Genomic DNA, 18,258 nt, shown 5'->3' with positions numbered 1-18,258 from the left:
TCTCCAGGGTTGATTGATACCTGTCATCTGGTGAAATGGAGCTGCAGTTTCCCTGAGCCCAGCATGAAGCCACAAAACAAGACTCTTGTTTCCTAAAATCCCTCTTTAATGTTAATGGTGTTAACATTCTGTCTAAAACTCTACCTCACAGTTACCTGGTGACAGCCAGGTATGCTCCCCACAGCTTTCTCTCTTTAAAGAGAGATTGAATGTGTTCTATGGGTGTGGGGGGAGGTGTGCGGTAAAGGGATGTCTTGCCTCAGGCTGAGATATCTCTTCTCCCTGAGGAACCAGCCACAAGACAGGATAAGTATAGTATAGAATATAGTTTATTTAGGACATGGGGAGGGAAGTTTAGAGGGTAGTAGAGGCAGAAACAAGCAGAGAGAGGCAGAGAGTAGAGAAGCAGAGGTTGGACATGAGCATGAGGAGAGAGAGGGGGAGGGAAGAGCCCAAGGACAAGAGAAAGAGAGAACAAGAGATCAAAAGAGAGGAAGGGGCAAGCAGCCACCTTTACAGGGGGTCCAGGCTTACCTGGCTGTTGCCAGGTAACTATGGGGAGGAGCACACCTGGCTGTTGCCAGGTAACTGGGGTGGGGTTTAGACAGAATGCTAACCAATAACCAGGACATCCTTCCACTTGTGGTTCAGATTGATACCTCCACTGCACACTGAGTACTGGGCTATGGAAGCTGTTCACCTTGATTACATGAAGAAGAAGGCAAGTGCTGTGAGGAAAACTCATGCAAGGTCTGGAGTCAGGTCCTGGTAGGTGCAGGATCATTGCTCTCAGAGGGGAGGAGCAAGCATCTGAAAGGCCAGAGCTGGAATGCTGGGTTCTCCCCCTGGGCTGGGTGGGGTGTGATTCCTCTTTGAAGACAGAAACAAATGCTAATGCAGTGCAAACCCCTCCTGAGCTCTGGAAAAGGTCTGACCCTGGTCTGGAAGCACAGTTTAACCTTGAGGAGTGTAAGATTCACTGGCCAATTGAGGTTCCCAGGCAGACCTGCCAATTAGACAAGGAGGTGTGTTCTACCAGGTGCCATTCTGCAGGTTCACGGTTCCTGTGCAGGCTTGAATGGTCGTCTGTACCCTGCTCTGAGCTCTGCTGTGGGTGCTGTGTGGAGACCTCAGGGAAGCTCTGAAATAGAGTCATGGTGAGAACAGGATCACTGCCCACAATGGGTAGGGGCAGGCGGCTGAGCAGTGGGAGCTGGGGTGCTCAGTCCTCTCTGGAACTGCATGGGAAACATCAGCCAGATGTGACCACCTGTAAGGTCCCTGGTGATGCCCCTCACGTGTTATATCAGGAGGTGACCTGTGAGTAATGTCACTTTCTTGGCTGATTCCTAATTTGCTTAAAACATTTGGACCAGTTACTTTCTTGTAGAAACACGGGTGGTTTCTCTGACTCTGCAGCACATGTGTCCAAACCCTTTTGTCTTTTATAGTATACATTAGGAAGACAGGCAGAGCCGGGCAGTGGTCGCACATGCCTTTAATCCCAGCACTTGGGAGGCAGAGGCAGGCAAATTTCTGAGTTTAAACCCAGCCTGGTCTACAGAGTGAGTTCCAGGACAGCCAGGACTACACAGAGAAACCCTGTCTCAAAAACAAACAAACAAACAAACAAACAAAATCTGATTTTAAGAAGACAGGCATAAATCTAATAGATCTGCTTTCATACATTACTTGTTTTTGTTTTCTTTAGTTTTTGTTAATTTTTTACATTGCAGAATTTTATATTGCTTTACTTTTATGTTTAGTGTTTGATTATTATGAGGTAAGGGGACTTTATTCCCTCCAATCTCTTGGGCCTTTTGGATGCTTCTTGTACATTAACATGCATGTTCTTTGGTTTAGGAAAATTTGCATTATTATTTTATTGAAAATATTTTCTAGACCTTTGTATTGAGATTCTTCTTCCTCTATTCCAATCATCTGTAGTTTTCCCTTCTCATATGGTGCAGAATTCCTGGTTGTTTAGGGTTAGGAAACTTTTAGAATCCACATTTTTGTTGACCAATGTATTCATTTTGTCATATTCATCTTTAATGTCTGAGACTCTTCTTTCCTGTTCCCTAGGTGAACCTTGTCTCTGTAGTTGTCAGAGCAAAGGCAATTTCAATGCTCTGCTGTCAGGGACTTAGCAACTGCTTAAGTCATTCCCTGCCTCCATCACCTGCTGCTGTTGTCAGGTGTGCTTTATATACACGGACCACCAGCTACACAGCTCTCTCTGTTTGTTCCTGTCTCTGTTCTCTGTACATGCTCCCTCTCTATTCTCTTTCTCTACTCTCAGGGCTCTCTCTCTGCTCCCTGTCTGTGTGCCTGTCTGCAGGTCCTCTTCTGTGCCTCTATCCCTTCCCCAGATTCTCACTCATCTCCCTGCCTCCAAACAACCTCTTTTGTACCATATCTATTGCATGTTTTTATTACTCTGGTCCTGCTGTTATAAGATATCTTGGATTTCTTGGTGACATATTTTCCTGGTTGTTATTCATTATATTTCTCTTCTGGTATCTAGGACTCTTGGTTTGACGTGATTATTGATTTAGGTAATGATTTCTGGATTTGTCTTGCTTGGGTGGGAGTTTTGTTCCTGGGTTGCTGTTTGATGTCTGGATTTACAAAGAGGGTTGCCTGAGTTTTGCTTCTTTTACTGACATGTTTGGTGGGTATCCTCAAGATGGAATGCTTGCTAATATTGGGAGCACGGAGAAGAGGTGGTCAGGAAGAAATGATCTTAGCAATCCACAGGGAGACATAGTCAGGACAGAGTTTAACCTGCCTCTGGTGTTTAGTACAGTGTTAGGGGAAACTGTGATCATTGCATCTGGGATAACAGACAGTGTGGTAGATCTATAGAAAGCTTACCTTGTGTCCTGGCAGGTAAAGCATGTGGTTGAACAGGGACTGTCTGCCCAAGTGGGGCTGAGACACAGGGATGAGGCAGGAAAGGAAGGGCAGGTGGGGATTGTCTATCTTATCTATAAGAGGCATGCACAGGGGGAGAGACACTGGTATTCTGTCTCAAAGTAAGTGCAACTGATATTAGGATCTGCAGTAACAGATAGTGAGGCGGGTCTTTAGACAAAGTGCCTTTTCTACTGCCATGCATGTCTTGTGGTTGAACAGGGGCATCTTTCAATAATCAGGACCTCAGGCACAAAGATGAGTTTGTAAAGCACAATCAATTCTGTTTCTGAGAGTGCACAAGGTCCACTTGAGCAAACATCCTATGACAAGCCCCCCTTGTCAACAGCCAGTCAAGGTACAACTGCAGGGTTAAGCTACATATTGATAACTAATAACTAATACACCTTATAGAGGAAAAGTTAGCCAACCCATCATGGGTGTCAGATGGTTTTCTTGATTGGTTTCTGCAGATTATGCCAGACATTCACTTTTTACAATATTAAGTTACTGACCTGCATGTTAATGTCCCAAACTTGCTGTAACTGCAGTAAATACCCAGCACCCCTAGACTTGGTCTCTCAGTTTTGATCTCACGTGAGGCTGCAGTAAATACCCAGCACCCCTAGACTTGGTCTCTCAGTTTTGATCTCATGTGAGGCTGACTGGCGGGAATCCTTATTACACAGAGCTCATAATAAAGGCCCCCATGTGTTTGCATTGTAATAGGCTTCTTGTTGGTTGTTGGAGTCTCTGTGACAAAACATCTTAGTGCATTGACTGGAACCCCAAGACCCTCAGGACTTCCAACTAAAGGATTGAAAGGCTGGTTGTTAACATGCACCATTGTTGTTTTTGGGTCAGTGGCTTGTCTGCCAGATTGGTGTTTGTGTGCCTGGGTTTTCGAGTTTTTCTTGAGTATATGTGGAGGGAGATGACTAAATTGAACGTGGAACCCTGCTACAGTAGATATGCTGGAGAGTTGCAGCCCCGAAGTGCTTCGAAGATGTTCCAGAGCCTGGTATAGTGGATGGTGTGCATCTGGTCTTAATTTCTGGTAAGGTTAGAGCAGACTTGGAGCCTGCTACAGGGCTCACAGCTGCCATCCTGTCTTCATTTTCTCCTCTGTCCAAGTGGAGGAATCTGCTGGGTAGCCTCTACCAACCCCTTGAGGTTGTCTATTTTGTGTGTGGCACTTTGTTATTCTCTCACTGAGGAAATGAGACCGACTCCATCCTCATAGATTTAGTTACTAGCCTCACACCTTGGGTTAAATCCTCCTTAACAACAGGGCCCAGACCCATTGACTAGTCCATGAAAGAGAGTTCTTCAAGACAGCATCCAGGGCAAAATCAGGCTCTGCCTACCTTGTTTTACAGGGTGGAAAGACAAAGACCTCATTTCCCACCTCCTGAACTACCCTCTGCCCAGTTCATATGTGACTCTGTAGTTTTGAACTTGGAGCTGTTATAAGATGAAGGTTGTTCTTCATCGATTCTAACAAAGTTAGCATATCTTTTTTGGATCAGAGCCCCTGTCCTTTGTTGGTGGTCTTTTCCAGGTCTATGGGGCAACGTCCTTCTCTCTTCACCTTCCAGCTGTGTTAGATACCTGTTTGGTAGCACTCCCTTGGCAACCCAGTGTTAAAGACGCCTCACCCCAGGTCAGCACAGATTCTGAGCTCCCCATTCCAGTGTATCCTTGGCTGCTCTGAGTTTTCATTGGCCATTCCTTCAGTCTCTGCTCTAGCGTTACCTCTGCATTTCCTTTAGACAAGACAAATTTTGTTCTGGGTGTCCCCAGTGTTGCGATTGAACCTGATCCTTCAGCTTTCTTCTCATGCTTCCATACATTCACCATTTGGACTCTGTCCCTAAATCACATAAGATACTGTGCACTCGTTTGCTATTCAATGCTATGCTATTTTGCAAACCTGGTGTTTTTATACTTTTAACTTTATTCATTCTGTTTTTGTTTTTCTAGACTAAATTTCTCAGTGAAGCCCTTCCTGTGCTGATACTAGATATAGAAAGCACATAGGCCACGTGACAAATTTTTGTTCAATAACAACATGTTTTTGTGCTGCTCTTAATCCACATCTTTAATTTTGAAATTTGGACAAATATATAGATTATATTCTATTTCTCCTGATGGCTTATGCTCATGTCATTGATATTATCTGATGCTTCAGATTCATTGAGTTGCAGGTTCATGATGTTCTTAAACTCTTGTGATTGTTTTGAAATTTTTGAATAAATGAGTGTACTATGGTTGGGTGCATGAATATGAATATCATGTGTGCCTCATCTTTACTGTTGTCAGAAGATGGTCTCGGAACTCTTGATCTTGAGGAAATGGTCAGGTGTCAGTCCACATGTGTATGCTAGAAGTTGACCACCATTATGTGGAAGACCAGCAAGATCTTTCAACTCCTTAGCTATATCTCCTGAACTATGTGCTTTATATACAATCAACATATACATTACTAATATTTTCATCTGCCCATTTTAACTGTTTAAACATGCATTCCCTTTTTAAAAATTTAATTAATGTCACTGTTTAAACTGGTTCATTTCTTGTTCATTGGAAATAAATAAGAACTGCAGTGAATGTATAATTCTTTGTAGGAACTTCAGTAAAGAACTGTGAGTTCATTCTATCATTTTTGTTTCCTGATTTATTTTTGTAGCAGAGTGAGGCTCTTCACATGTAACATTTGCTGTCCTGAAACTCATTGCATAGACCGAGCTTGCCCATCACCTTTGTAGTTAGTAATTGTTCATACAGCTTTTCAGATGTGTGCTCAGTACAGCTGACCTGTTTCCCCCTGCATATCCCTCTCAATTGCCATTTGTGTTGCAAGGCTGTATCCTATTCAAAGGGTTCAGGAGTGACACAGGTGAACCCTATGTCAAGGGTTCAAGTGTCAATATTTCAAGTTTCTTCTAAACTGACATGGTGATTATATTATAATTCATGTGTCAGCAAATAAGTGGATGAATCACGTGAATTATAAGATTATATTGTCTAGGAAGCATAACTTTAATTTGTAGTGATGTCAGTATCAGGCTTTTTGTTGTACACATATATGTGATATTTTAGGAAGCAGTGACTTATGATGATGTGCATGTGAACTTCACTGCAGAAGAGTGGAATTTTCTGGATCCTTCCCAGAAGAATCTCTACAAAGATGTGATGCTTGAGACCTATTGGAACCTCACTGCTATAGGTAAGACTGTGAATTTTGTTTTGCGTCTCAAAATAAGGGAAAAATGTTTCTGGGTTACTGATGATCATCTCTTATTTCAATAGAGAACAAGTAATATTGAGTTGAATAAATCAGGTTCATTGCTGTGAAAATTTAGAGTAACTTGATTTTGCCTAATTCCAATACCATATCATTCATTTTGTGGTACCTTGGTTTCAGGCTATAATTTGGAAGTCCATCATACTGAAGAACAACATCAAAATTCTAGAAGTCATGAAAGGTAATTTTAATGTTTAAGCTGATACAAATATGCCTGTGAGGAAATTTTAATATGATCTGGAAGCTCTAAAGGAAATCAAGTGTAAAAAATATCAGTCCTATTATTGTAGCTATGATTATAATATTCTCCCAAACCTATGTACCTCAATGTCAGTTATCAGATTTGTGTTTGCAAGGCAATTCTGTAAGAAAAAAAGAAGGAAGCAATGCCTTAAGTGAGTCCTTTATTCGATTTGTATCTCCATTAGAGCTATGTTGCATAACTACCAATTTGTAAAGTCTCATAATATTTAGATGTTGCACATTGAATAGTGATAAACAGGTGTCCATAACCTTCTAATAAGCAAATACTCCATGATTAAGTTGGAGATACTCATATTATTGTAGTGAAATCCAGTTTATAATGAGGTCAGTTTATGAGAGTCAAGAATGTTGTCGTGGAGAAACATTAATCATATCTACAATGAACAGAAAGTCAATGTGTGTGCATTCAATGTGAAAACCTTTCAGTTATTCTTCTTTTTTAATGGGTGTATCAAGTGTCAGAATGGATGAAAACATGTGAGCCTAGGGATATTAAAAGGAACAATGTACCTCTATCTACTTCAGAACAATGAGAAGATATATAGTATTCTGCCTTTGGTAGACATTCTGAATATGATAGGTGTTTGCAGTTAATTGGTTTTCTGACTTTACTGGGAACATCCCCAAAGTCACATTGAAAAAAATCTCTATAGGTACTAGAAGGTTGGAAATTCTTCTGTTCATCCTGGTTCACAGTGCTGCTGTGGTGTGTTGCACACTACAGAAAAATCTAAGAATGCAATCAGTGTTTTAATACTCTGAGTTGTTCCATATTTCTTCTGACATGTGAAATACGTCATATAGAAATCTCATATAGAAGAAAGATGCTATAAATGTGAGCCATGTAATAAATATTCTTACCATCACAGGTATTTTCAAAGAGGTAAAGCAACCCACAGTGAGCAAGTACAACTGTGAACATCAAAGTGATAAAACCTTAAAATCTGAGTGTTCTTTATTATTAGACCAACTGTAAAATTTATTCTTATTGGTAAAATGATTGATCAGGCTCATAAATGTTGTAAGTCTTTGACATGTGCTAATTATTGTTTCAGATATAAAAGAAGTAATAATGGAGACAAACCACATGAATGCAATCAATGTGGTAAACCCTTTTCAAGTCACAGTAATCTCCAACATCGTAAGAAAACACATACCAGAGAAAAACCCTATAAATGTAAACAATGTGGTAAAGCCTTTGCAAGACATAGTCATCTCCAATATCATAAAAGAACACATACTGGAGAGAAACCTTATGAATGTAATCAATGTGGTAAAGCCTTTTCACATGACAGTCATCTCCAAAGACATAAAAGAACGCATACTGGAGAGAAACCTTATGAATGTAATCAATGTGGTAAAGCCTTTTCACATCACAGTCATCTCCAAAGACATAAAAGAATGCATACCGGAGAGAAACCTTATGAATGTAATCAATGTGGTAAAGCTTTTTCATATCACAGTAGTCTCCAATATCATAAAAGAACACATACTGGAGAAAAACCCCATGAATGTAATCAATGTGGTAAAGCCTTTTCATGTCACAGTACTCTCCGAAATCATAAAAGAACACATACTGGAGAGAAACCCTATGAATGTAATCAATGTGGTAAAGCCTTTGCAAGATCCAGTCATCTCCAATATCATAAACGAACACATACTGGAGAGAAACCCCATGAATGTAACCAATGAGGTAAAGGCTTTACACAAAAGGTCATCTCCAATATCATAGAAGAACCCATACCAGAGAGAAACCTTAGTTATGTAATCAGTGTGGAAAAACCCATTTATAACTGAGAAGTCTCCAAAGACATAAATGATCACATACTAGAGAGAAACTGTATTAATGTAATTAACATGGTAAAAGTCTTTTCACAAAGTTTTTTTTTTTTTTTTTTCACAAACCATAAAAGAACTCTTATTGGAATGAAACCTATGAACGTAATTATTGTGGTAAAAGACTTTTTATAAAGATTTTTCTGCAAAACATAAAAGAACCCATATTGGACCGAAGCATGGATGTAATCAATGTGCTAGAACCTTTGCATGTCCCACTAGTCTCGAAAGCATAAAAGATCCCATATTAAAAGAAACCTCATGAATATGATCAATGTGGTAAAGACTTTTTACAACCTTAGAGTGTTGCGGCCTGAGTTGCCCCACGTTGGGTGTGGAAATGTTAAGAACCGCACTACCTCACGTTTGGGGGCCAAAATGTCACAGACTGCTCTGTCAATGTTGGAACCCGCACTACCAAAAGCCCTCGGGGCTAAGTTGTTAGAGCCCACACTGCCCCAAGCTACTCCGGTCCTCAGGTCAGGGTTCAGCAAGAGAGAGAGTGAGGATGGGCATGAAGAATGGAGACCAGACAGAGTATGATTCAATCCTGTTTATTCTTCAGTCTCTCTTCTTCTCTCTAAGTCCCAAGTCTTGAGTTCCTAGTCTTTAGTTCCTAGTCCCTAGTGCCTCCAAGTTCCAAGTTCTTTCTTGCAAGTTCTAAGTGCCTAATATCTAATAATCTTCTTCCTAGTTCTCTAGTCCAAGTGTCTTTGTCCTCAAGTTACCATCTGGAAATGTTAAAAAAAAAAAAAGCTTTTTCCCCCCTAAAACCAAGAACCAGCATTAGGACCCTGTGTTCCCAAGTGATTGTTGGAGTGCATTCTCTTGTAAGTTTTTAAACTCTAACTTAAAAAAAAAAAGTCTTTTTGGCAATATTTTCCAGCATAATACTTTATTAAGTATTTGAAAACCTCCAATCATGCACCTCAATCACTATCACGTTTACTTCCCAATCCTCCTGTTCCCACTCCCCTTCCCTTGTGATGTCACCCCTACAAAGAACAAAAAGAAAGAGGAAAATAATAAATGGAAAAACCCAAGTCCATTTTGTGTTGTCGTATACACTCACTGGAGCATGGACGGACTCCCAGTGCCAGCCCCCCAAGGGAAGATGAATCCTCCAACTGTGCCTCCCACCAGAAGCCATCAATGTGGAGAGCTATGCTTCAACACCCTATCACAGTTTTTAAGAGTTCTCTGAGGCTGGAGAGATGGCTCGGTGATTAAGAGCACTTACTGCTTTTCCAGAGGATCTGAGTTCAATTCCTACCAACAGTATGGTGGCTCAGAACCATCTGTAATGATTAATTCCCTCATCTGGTCTGTTTGAAGAGAGCAACAGTGTACTCACTTGAAATGAGTTAAAAAACAAAACAAACAAAAACTCCTTTTGAGTTCTCTGATGGTTTCCTTTTTAGGATTTTTTTTTAGTGGTTGGATTGTGGTGGAGACAGGGATTGTCATTGAAGCCTTCTGCAGTCCTCATTTTGAACTATGCATCTGCAGACATCAACACTACTTCGAGAGTAGGTTTCTTGCTCTTTACAGTCAGCGGGTGCACAAATCCTGGGCTTCTACATGCTTTCTGGCAACAGCATGGACTAAGAACTTGGTCTCTGGTGGCAGTACAACCTGCGAACATCACTATGGCTATCAAAGCAAGAGCCAAGGATCAGCGTGGTCTCTGGAAGAAGTATGGACCATGGAGTTCTTTCTTTCAAGGAAGTCAAATCTAGTAAAATGAACCATTCTTCATCACGAACATCAGAGCCAGGGCAGACATGCAGCTGGGCTTGTTCCAAGGTCTGAGGCTGAGTGCACAAGCTCCAGACTGCTGCACAACATCCTGACAACCCTCCTTGGTGGCACATGCCTTTAATCCCAGCACTTGGGAGACACAGGCAAGGGGATGATGGTAATGGAATAGCAATCAATAATCAATGCTAATCAATAGTTAATTATCAATACTAATTGATAATCAATAACGATCAATAATTGATGGTGCATGCCCATCCCAGCACTCAGGAGGCAGAGGCAGGCAGATTTCTGAGTTCGAGGACAGCCTGGTCTACAGAGTAAGTTCCAGGACAGCCAGGGCTACACAGAGAAACCCTGTCTCAAAAAAACAAAACAAAACAAAACAAAACAAAAAAATTGTGTTTTTTAAATGTGTTTTTCTATTCCCAATAAAGCAGACCTCCCAGAGGAGGGAAGGGTCGCTCTCTGGGATTTTCTCAGTCTCAGGACACTGACCTCATCCCAAGGGTGGATCCCTCAATAACCTCATCTGGATGAACCAAACGTCCTAACTTAGAAGCAGACTTAATGGTGGGTTCTCCATCCTTCCTCTGGCTGGTTCTTGACAACAGACCCATAAGATCAAAGGAAATGGGTAACAAAAGGACAATTCAGTGATGTCCAGGGTAAATCTAGAGTCTGGTGTTAAACAGATCTCCAGTGCCTTTTGCTCAAAATTAAGAAATCACAAAAGGAGGCATTGTGTAGATAAAGCTGATAGACACTTGAAAGAAAAGGCTATGAGAAAATCAGGGATGTCTGCGATTTTCACAGGACTGCAGAAGAATGAGCGTCCAGGACTGGAAGAGCACAGGTGCATTGTGGGTAAATCTTGGAGATCAGTTCAGGCTCCGGGAGCCAAACCTTGTGGCACCTATCCAGGTTGTCTAAGTTCCTTCATCCTTCAGACTCCTTTAAGATGTAAGAGTTCCTGAGGTCTCCAAGGTATCCCCGCCTTCTCACTCTGGTTAACTGCTCTCCCCCAGCATCCTTAGTGTCTCTTCAATCATGACCTTGCAGAGGTCAGCTGTGAGATATGTACCTGAAAGGCAATATCCTCTGCCACTTGTGGACACTCCAGGCATAATAATGTTCTTTTTTAAGGCTGCATGTCTCGTTAGTGTGAATTTGAGGTAGTTTCTGAGGCTTTGGTGTACCTATCCATTACTCTGGATACCATTATTTAGATTTATTATTCATTCTTAGTTTTAGGTTTATTATTCTTAGTTTTCAGGTAATGAATAACACATAACAATGATAATTTTTTTTTTTTTTTTTTTTTTTTTTTTTTTTTTTTTTTTTTTTTTTTTTTTGAGACAGGGTTTCTCTGTGTAGTCCTCGCTGTCCTGGAACTCACTCTGTAGACCAAGCTGACCTCGAACTCAGAAATCTGCCTGCCTCTGCCTCCCTAGTGCTGGGATTAAAAGCATGCGCCACAACCACCTGGCTGACAAATGTTCTTAAGGGAGACGGTTGCATAGTGTTGAGTATCTTTGTCTGAAAAAGGATCGCCTTATTTCCCTCACACCCTGGGTGTCTACACATATCTACCACCTAAAGCATTCCACATGCATTTATATGTATTTGTTGAGAAAGGAAAACTAATTTAATGAAGTTTTCTCACAAGTACTTTCCTAGAGATAGAAATAAAGGCTGATTTTAAAGCTGGATGTGGTGGTGTTCTTCTGTATCAGGGTATTAGGAGTTCAATCCATCCTTGGGCAACAAAACCAGTGGGGTGATATGAAAGGGGGGGGTCAGGAATACAGTTCTGGACATAAATCTTGATTCTGCACCAACAAACTACACAGTAGTTGGCAATTTATTTAAACGGTTTATATTCTGGTATCATGAGTAAAATGCCAGTTACAGGAGTAAATTACTTGAATTTGTGATATGTAAATTTGCTTTAAGTTTGATGAAAGTACAGTATTCAATAAATGTGAGTGTCCTATCCCCATCCCCACCAGACTCTGAGGGATTATTTTCCTCTTTGCCATACAGAATGCTTACTAAAAACTAAAGAAGTTGCCAAGAGTACATGTGTTACACAAATCACCCTATAATTTACAGAAAATGGAGAACTAGTTGTGGGATCAGAGGAGGCTCTGAATATGTGAAGTCCTGAAGTGGGCCTGCCCCTAGTTAAGTTCAGAGAGATAGAGAGGCCTTTCCTCCTCAGGGAATCTAATGCAAATGTTATAGTGTGTGCAGAAAATGTCCATCATGGCGTTCTTCCCCCTCAGCCCCCAGATAGTCACAGCCTAAAGTCAACCTCCCTACACACAGCCTACTCCTATAAAGATCAGCTAAATCCTTTGAGTTTGAGGCCAGAAGATCCACAGAGTGAGTTTCAGGACAGCCAAGGCATCCTGAAGTGTGTGTCCACCTTCTTGCCTGTTATAAGACACGGGAGAGACCCTTTCTTTATTTTATTTATTTTATATTTCATATTTTATATTATATATTATATATTTTTTATTTTTTAATTTTATATTTTATATTATATCTTTATATTATGTTTTATGTATGTAATTATTTCATATTTTATATTTAATTTTATATTTTACTTTACTTTTATTTTTTATTTTATATTTTATATTTGATGTATTATATATTTTATTTTTATTTTATATTTTATATTTATGTTTTATATTTTACATTTTATATTTTATTGTACATATTAAAATTTAAATTTTAGTTTATTTTATATTTTATATAATTTTTTTATATTTTATATTTATAGTCATATTATATTATATATAATTTATTATATTTTATATTTACCTTTATATTTTATATTCTTTTATATTTTACTTTGCTGTTTCCTTCTCTAAGACCTGATGTGGCCTGGTCTTCAGTTGAAGCATTTTGTTATGAAGAACTTGTCAACAGCTTGCTTGAAATGAAGGATACAGAAGAAAGGTGTCCAGTGCTACCTAAAAGGAATTGAAATAATACGAGTTTGAAAAAGTGAGGGTATGTGAGGAGATTTCCACAGGTTCACATGATCACAGGACTTGTGATTAAAGGCATGTGCCATGAATTATTGATCATTATCGGTCATCAACTAATTGATAACCAATATTGATAATTAATTATTGATCACCATTTATTGATTATTGATTAGCATTGATTATTGATCGTTATTCCATCACCATCATCCCCTGCCTCTGTCTTCTGAGTGCTGGGATTAAAGGCGTGCGCCACCACTGGCCGGCAAACTTAAAAATTCTTACACTTAAGATGAAGAGCAGAGAGCTTGTGCCTTTGGAAATCGGGAAATGGTTATGGCTTGAAAGTTTTAAGTATCATAATGAAAAAAAAGTTGAAGATGCTAGAGCTCGCTCCAAAGTCACCGAGATGTCAGTGGTAGAGTGTAAGGATGCTGGGCTTGAGTTAGGATGGGAAGCTACAGAGCTTGGGGACACCACGCCTTCTGTCGGTCTGCCATGCTCAAAACATGCACTGTCCTCCACGGAGGCCTCTGAAGCTTTGAGAACTTTTCTGCAGCAACCTGTTTTAACATTTCTGTACCTTTCTGCTAATATTTAATTGAAATTAAAAAGTCAAATATATTTTTCCTTACTCAAGCTTGCTCCTCAAGGCTTGCTTAGCCTTTCTTATCCCAGGACTACCTTCTCAGAGGTGAGCCCATTGGTGACACAGATCCTCACCAATCTTTTTTTTTTTTTTTTTTTTTTTTTTTTTTTTTTTTTTTTTGGTTTTTCAAGACAGGGTTTCTCTGTATAGCTCTGGCTGTCCTCTAACTCAGAAATCCACCTGCCTCCGCCTCCCAAATGCTGGGATTAAAGGCATGCGCCACCACTGCCGGGACTCACCAATCATTAAACAAGAAAGTGCTCCTTAATTTTTGTATTTCTCAGATAACCCATTTGTGTCGACATGAAACTAGCTAGTCATTTCCAGCATGCACACTATAGCTAGCCAGTTCCAGTGTGCACACTCTAGCTAGTCAATTCCGGCGTGCACAGTCTAGTATAGTTAGTGACCACTTAGCTTTCTTGTTTGTTGGTCAAGGGTAAAACAAGTAAGTTGTCAGTGTAATGACTGTTTACACTGATAGTAAAAACCTTAAGACCCAAGAATCACAGCACACGTAAAGGTTCCTGGTTTTGCTTGGTGTAAACTGGTAAATAAACAGTGAAGTAGTAGAAAGGACAGAACACACAACTCTGTTTTTATACACCAGGGAAGCGCACAAGCGCAGCTCTCCCACGACCACAAATTATGTATCTGGGGAAATGGCAGGGACCAGAACACTGCCGTGTGTGAATGCAATGGGTGAACATTGCTCTGGGGAAACCACTTTCTTGATCATAGCAACTCTCCTGCCAGGTAAGTATGCCTTCCTGACACCCAGAAGAGACTCACACCCGCCGGCGCTCCACCCTTAACGCATGGTCACTTCGCCCCACCCCGTGGCGGCCTCCCCGACGCACACGCGATCCCTGAGCTCCATTGACACCCGCGGACTCGCTCTCTCTCCCACACCCTGGCGAAATCTCTCGCGCGTTTTCCCAGCGGCTGCGGCCGGGGCGGGCCCTGCACGACCCTCATCTGCATAAACCCCGCCCCTGTCAGCACTCAGAGGTGACAGTCACATCCCTAACTTTCGCTGCCCGATTCGCGGGCCCTGTTGGACTTTCTCGCTTTGCGCAGCGCTGGAGGGATGAAGGACCAGAGATGAATCATCTTGCATCGTCTCCCATCCCTCACTAGCCGACCTTCCCTCCCCCCGCATACCTCCCCAGGTTCCAGCATCCTTGTGGCTGACTGAGGTATGGACGAACGGACGCCCATCTGCTCCAAGTTGGAGACTGTCGTCAGGCAGCGCAGGAGCCTGCCCTACCGCAGAGGTCTCCTCCCTACAAAGATCTCCAGAGATCTCCCAAGGCTAGACTCTCTCTGAATCCCAGCCACAGGACTCAATGGATGGCCATCCATTCTCTTTCATCAAAAACTCATTGGATTCTCTGTAGAATTGAAAAAGATAGTCGCTTCCTTTGTCTTGATTTTATTTATTTATTTACTTATTTAACTATTTATTTATTCATTTATTTATCTATTTATTTATGTATCTATCTATCTATTTATTTATTTATTTATTTATTTATTTATCTATCTATCTATTTATTTATCTCCTCCCTGCGCTGCTCCGACTTGTCTCCACCGACGGAGTTTAAAGGTCTCCTGATTTATTTACCTGTCGCTTTCTGTGTTCTCTTCTACAGAAACATCATGAAACTGACAATGAGTTGTAACGTCGGTATGTGGGGTTATCCAAGTCTGGGTTCCTGGCCCAGGGGATCCAACATGCCCTCTCTGGACCTCCTCCGACTCACACACATATATGCAAAATAAAGAAGTACACTTCGTGTGTCTGTGTTGTGTGTGTGAAGGAGGAGCGGGTGTGTGTGCCACAGCTTGCGTGTGGAAGTCAGAGGACAATTTGTGGCAGTGAGATCTCCTTCTTCAGTGTGGGCTCAGTCAGGCTTGATGGCAGCTGCCCTTACCTATTATGCCACCTCCTCTTTGGCCCCTTGAAATCTCTCTCTCTCTCTCTCTCTCTCTCTCTCTCTCTGTGTGTGTGTGTGTGTTTCTGTCTCTGTCTCTCTCTGAGACAGGGTCTCTCAACAAAGCCCCGGCTGTGCTGGAGTTCATTATGTAGACCAGGCTGGCCTTGAACTTACAGAGAGTCTCCTGCCTCTGCCTTTCCAGTGGTTCAATTAAAGGTGTGAGCTCCTCCCCCCCCCCCACACACACCAGGCTTTTGTTTATTTGTTTGTTTTGTTAAGGTTTCTCTAGGTAGCCTTGGCTATAATAGAACTCACTCTGTAGACTAGGTTGGCCTTTAACTCGAGAGCTTTTGATTAACTAGTTGATCCAATTTTTAAGTCCTTGCTTTTTGGACAGTTAACCAGTAAACAGATACTGGTGAGATAGCTCAGCGGTTATAGACCATCTGCTCATTCAGAAAACCAGTGTTCAAGTCCCAGCAAAAACATGGTGGCTCACGACAAATGGATCTGATGCCCTCTGCTGGCATGCAAGGGTACATGCAGAAAAAAGCCATCTAAATAGAATTAGCAATCAGTTAACCAGTAAAGGGCAATTTCACTTAGATAATGTTACTACTGCTTGGTGAGGTAACCTGTGGAGTGTCTAACACTTGAGTTGTTTTATTTGTTATTTAGGGGAAAAGGGCAAGAGATCTATTAAGTTCTACTTTCAGAATAAGCTGGAGCTAAAGAGATGGCACAATTGTTAAGTGTGCTTGCTGCTCTTGCAGAGGTGCAGAGTTTAGTTTGGTTACCAATTGAACCAGAAGCAGAAATTTTAAGGCATATTTGGAGTAATATTTAGTACACTTATCCATGGTTTCAGTTACTTGCAACTATAGTCCACTTCAGAAAATTGTGTGTTTGTGTGTGTGTGTTTGTATATGTGTGTTTGTGTGTGTGTATGTGTGTGTGTGTGTGTGTATCAGCTCTAATCCAACAATGCTACATGGAAACTTCCAGAAAACACTCCATAAGTTTAAATCAATACTGTTCTTAGCTGTACGTTGTCACCTCTTATCACCTCACACTATTTTGTCAAAATGAATCCTCCATCTTTCTTTATAAACTAGAATAGGGTCCAGACTTTGGGCACCTTTGACATCAGGATAGGAAGCTGAGAAAAGTAGTCATACACAAGCCCGAACCTCTTCTTGCCTCTGCAGCAGTCTGCAGTGTTTATGATTTATTGAAAAGCCTCAGGTGTATGGGGATCATGAATTGCAGTCAGGATTTGCTTTCAGAAATGCCATCTAGGGGCCCAATGAACAAACAGAAAAATGTACAACGGTAAACATTCTTTTAACATTCAGGTCTGACTTTGATTTTTCATTTTGCTACTTAATTCCTGTGAGAATTCAGAAGGGGTAGAGGAACCATCCTGAGCCTTGGTCTCCTTAAACACAAAGGAGGATACTAGGACTTCTCTTACATGGTGACTGTGTAGATCAGCTGTGATAACCTTTATGGAGCTTAGCTCTGAGGAGATAGACATTCAGTACATCATAGCTGTTTCTATTATCCATATAAAGTTGTCCTTGACTAAATTCACATGAAAATGACAGAGGAATTGAAGGTCAGCAACAGAGTAAGCCCCAAAGACTAACTTGTTACCAACATGGCTACCTAGCAGCTTTCCATCACGCAGGACTGAATCCTCCCCGCAAAACAATGGTGAAATGGGGAGGGTATTCATAATAAAAAAAAATACCTGGCTGCTGCTTCCAGTTGTTCTTTCCTATAAAGAGAAAGAGAGAAAGAGAAAAGGACCCATAAATGGCATGAAATAGTTAATCTTGCTCCATAGTCTGTCTTAAAGCTTCATGTAGAAGGTAAAATAGGATAAATGAAAAAAGCAACATTTTGGAACAGGATGCTAGATATGGAAGGAAACCAAGGGATGAGGCACTTTGCCATGTGCCCCATGCCCCTGCCACCACCATTTTGTCCTATGCTCCCAAGTTTGTCTTAGCTGCTTATTCATCCAGGAAGTGGGTGACTGCCTACTCAGCACCAGGATCTGTCACTCAACTTAGATGGTTTGTTTTGCAGTTGAGGCAGATAAGGGCACCACGACTGCCAAATGTAGTTGCTATACTCCCATCCTTCTCTACCATCATGGTCAGCACTGTTTAGTGCTGTGTTCACAGCAGCGTTATTTCATGTCTTTTCTCTCATCAGCTATTATTGTAAGCTATGGTGTTTTGGATGTGTCAATTAAGCCTTACAACAACTCTAAGAGTAACTACTATTTTCATACTATTTTTTTTTTCTGTTGAGAAAGTGGAGGGACAAAGAACCGCATAAGATTTCAGATGTAAAGCAGTAGAGTTGTTATCCCAAACCAGGCAGTGTGTCTCTAGAATATGCCCTGTAGTGATGGAGTACAGCACATGCTGGCCACATATTCACTACTCAGAGCCTTTGCTCAGCTTTGCCTAGAATTTTCTACCCCCTTTCTCTACATAGTACTGTCTTGCCCATCCATCAAGTCCACTGGGCTAAGACTCAATCCAGACAGGCTGTTCTAGCTCTGGGGTAACCAACAGTGGT

General features: G+C 41.1%; 1 protein-coding gene across 2 annotated transcripts; it reads left to right on the top strand.

The window, feature by feature from the left end:
• Nucleotides 1–445: 445 nt before the first annotated feature.
• Nucleotides 446–10,337, top strand: LOC143437383 (uncharacterized). 2 transcript variants are annotated; one of them, XM_076922203.1, is made up of 4 exons: nt 446–768; nt 6,019–6,145; nt 6,344–6,404; nt 7,543–10,337. In XM_076922203.1, exons 2-4 carry the CDS (start codon nt 6,112–6,114, stop codon nt 8,177–8,179), a joined length of 732 nt encoding a protein of 243 aa, XP_076778318.1. In that variant the 5' UTR covers nt 446–768; nt 6,019–6,111; the 3' UTR covers nt 8,180–10,337. The 2 variants fall into 2 exon arrangements, with proteins under 2 accessions (XP_076778318.1, XP_076778317.1); XM_076922202.1 differs by having other exon boundaries at nt 446–1,157.
• The last annotated feature ends 7,921 nt before the right edge of the window (nt 10,338–18,258 follow it).

The sequence above is a fragment of the Arvicanthis niloticus genome, chromosome Y, assembly GCF_011762505.2.
Source record: "Arvicanthis niloticus isolate mArvNil1 chromosome Y, mArvNil1.pat.X, whole genome shotgun sequence".
Taxonomy (NCBI): domain Eukaryota; kingdom Metazoa; phylum Chordata; class Mammalia; order Rodentia; family Muridae; genus Arvicanthis; species Arvicanthis niloticus.
The sequence above is the reverse complement of the archived record's forward strand: the minus strand, read 5'-3'. Positions and strand labels throughout refer to the sequence as shown.

Coding starts and splice junctions, on each gene's coding strand:
- LOC143437383 (XM_076922202.1), top strand. Junction 6,146..6,343: donor TTGGAACCTCACTGCTATAG/GTAAGACTGTGA, acceptor CCTTGGTTTCAG/GCTATAATTTGGAAGTCCAT. Junction 6,405..7,542: donor AATTCTAGAAGTCATGAAAG/GTAATTTTAATG, acceptor TTATTGTTTCAG/ATATAAAAGAAGTAATAATG.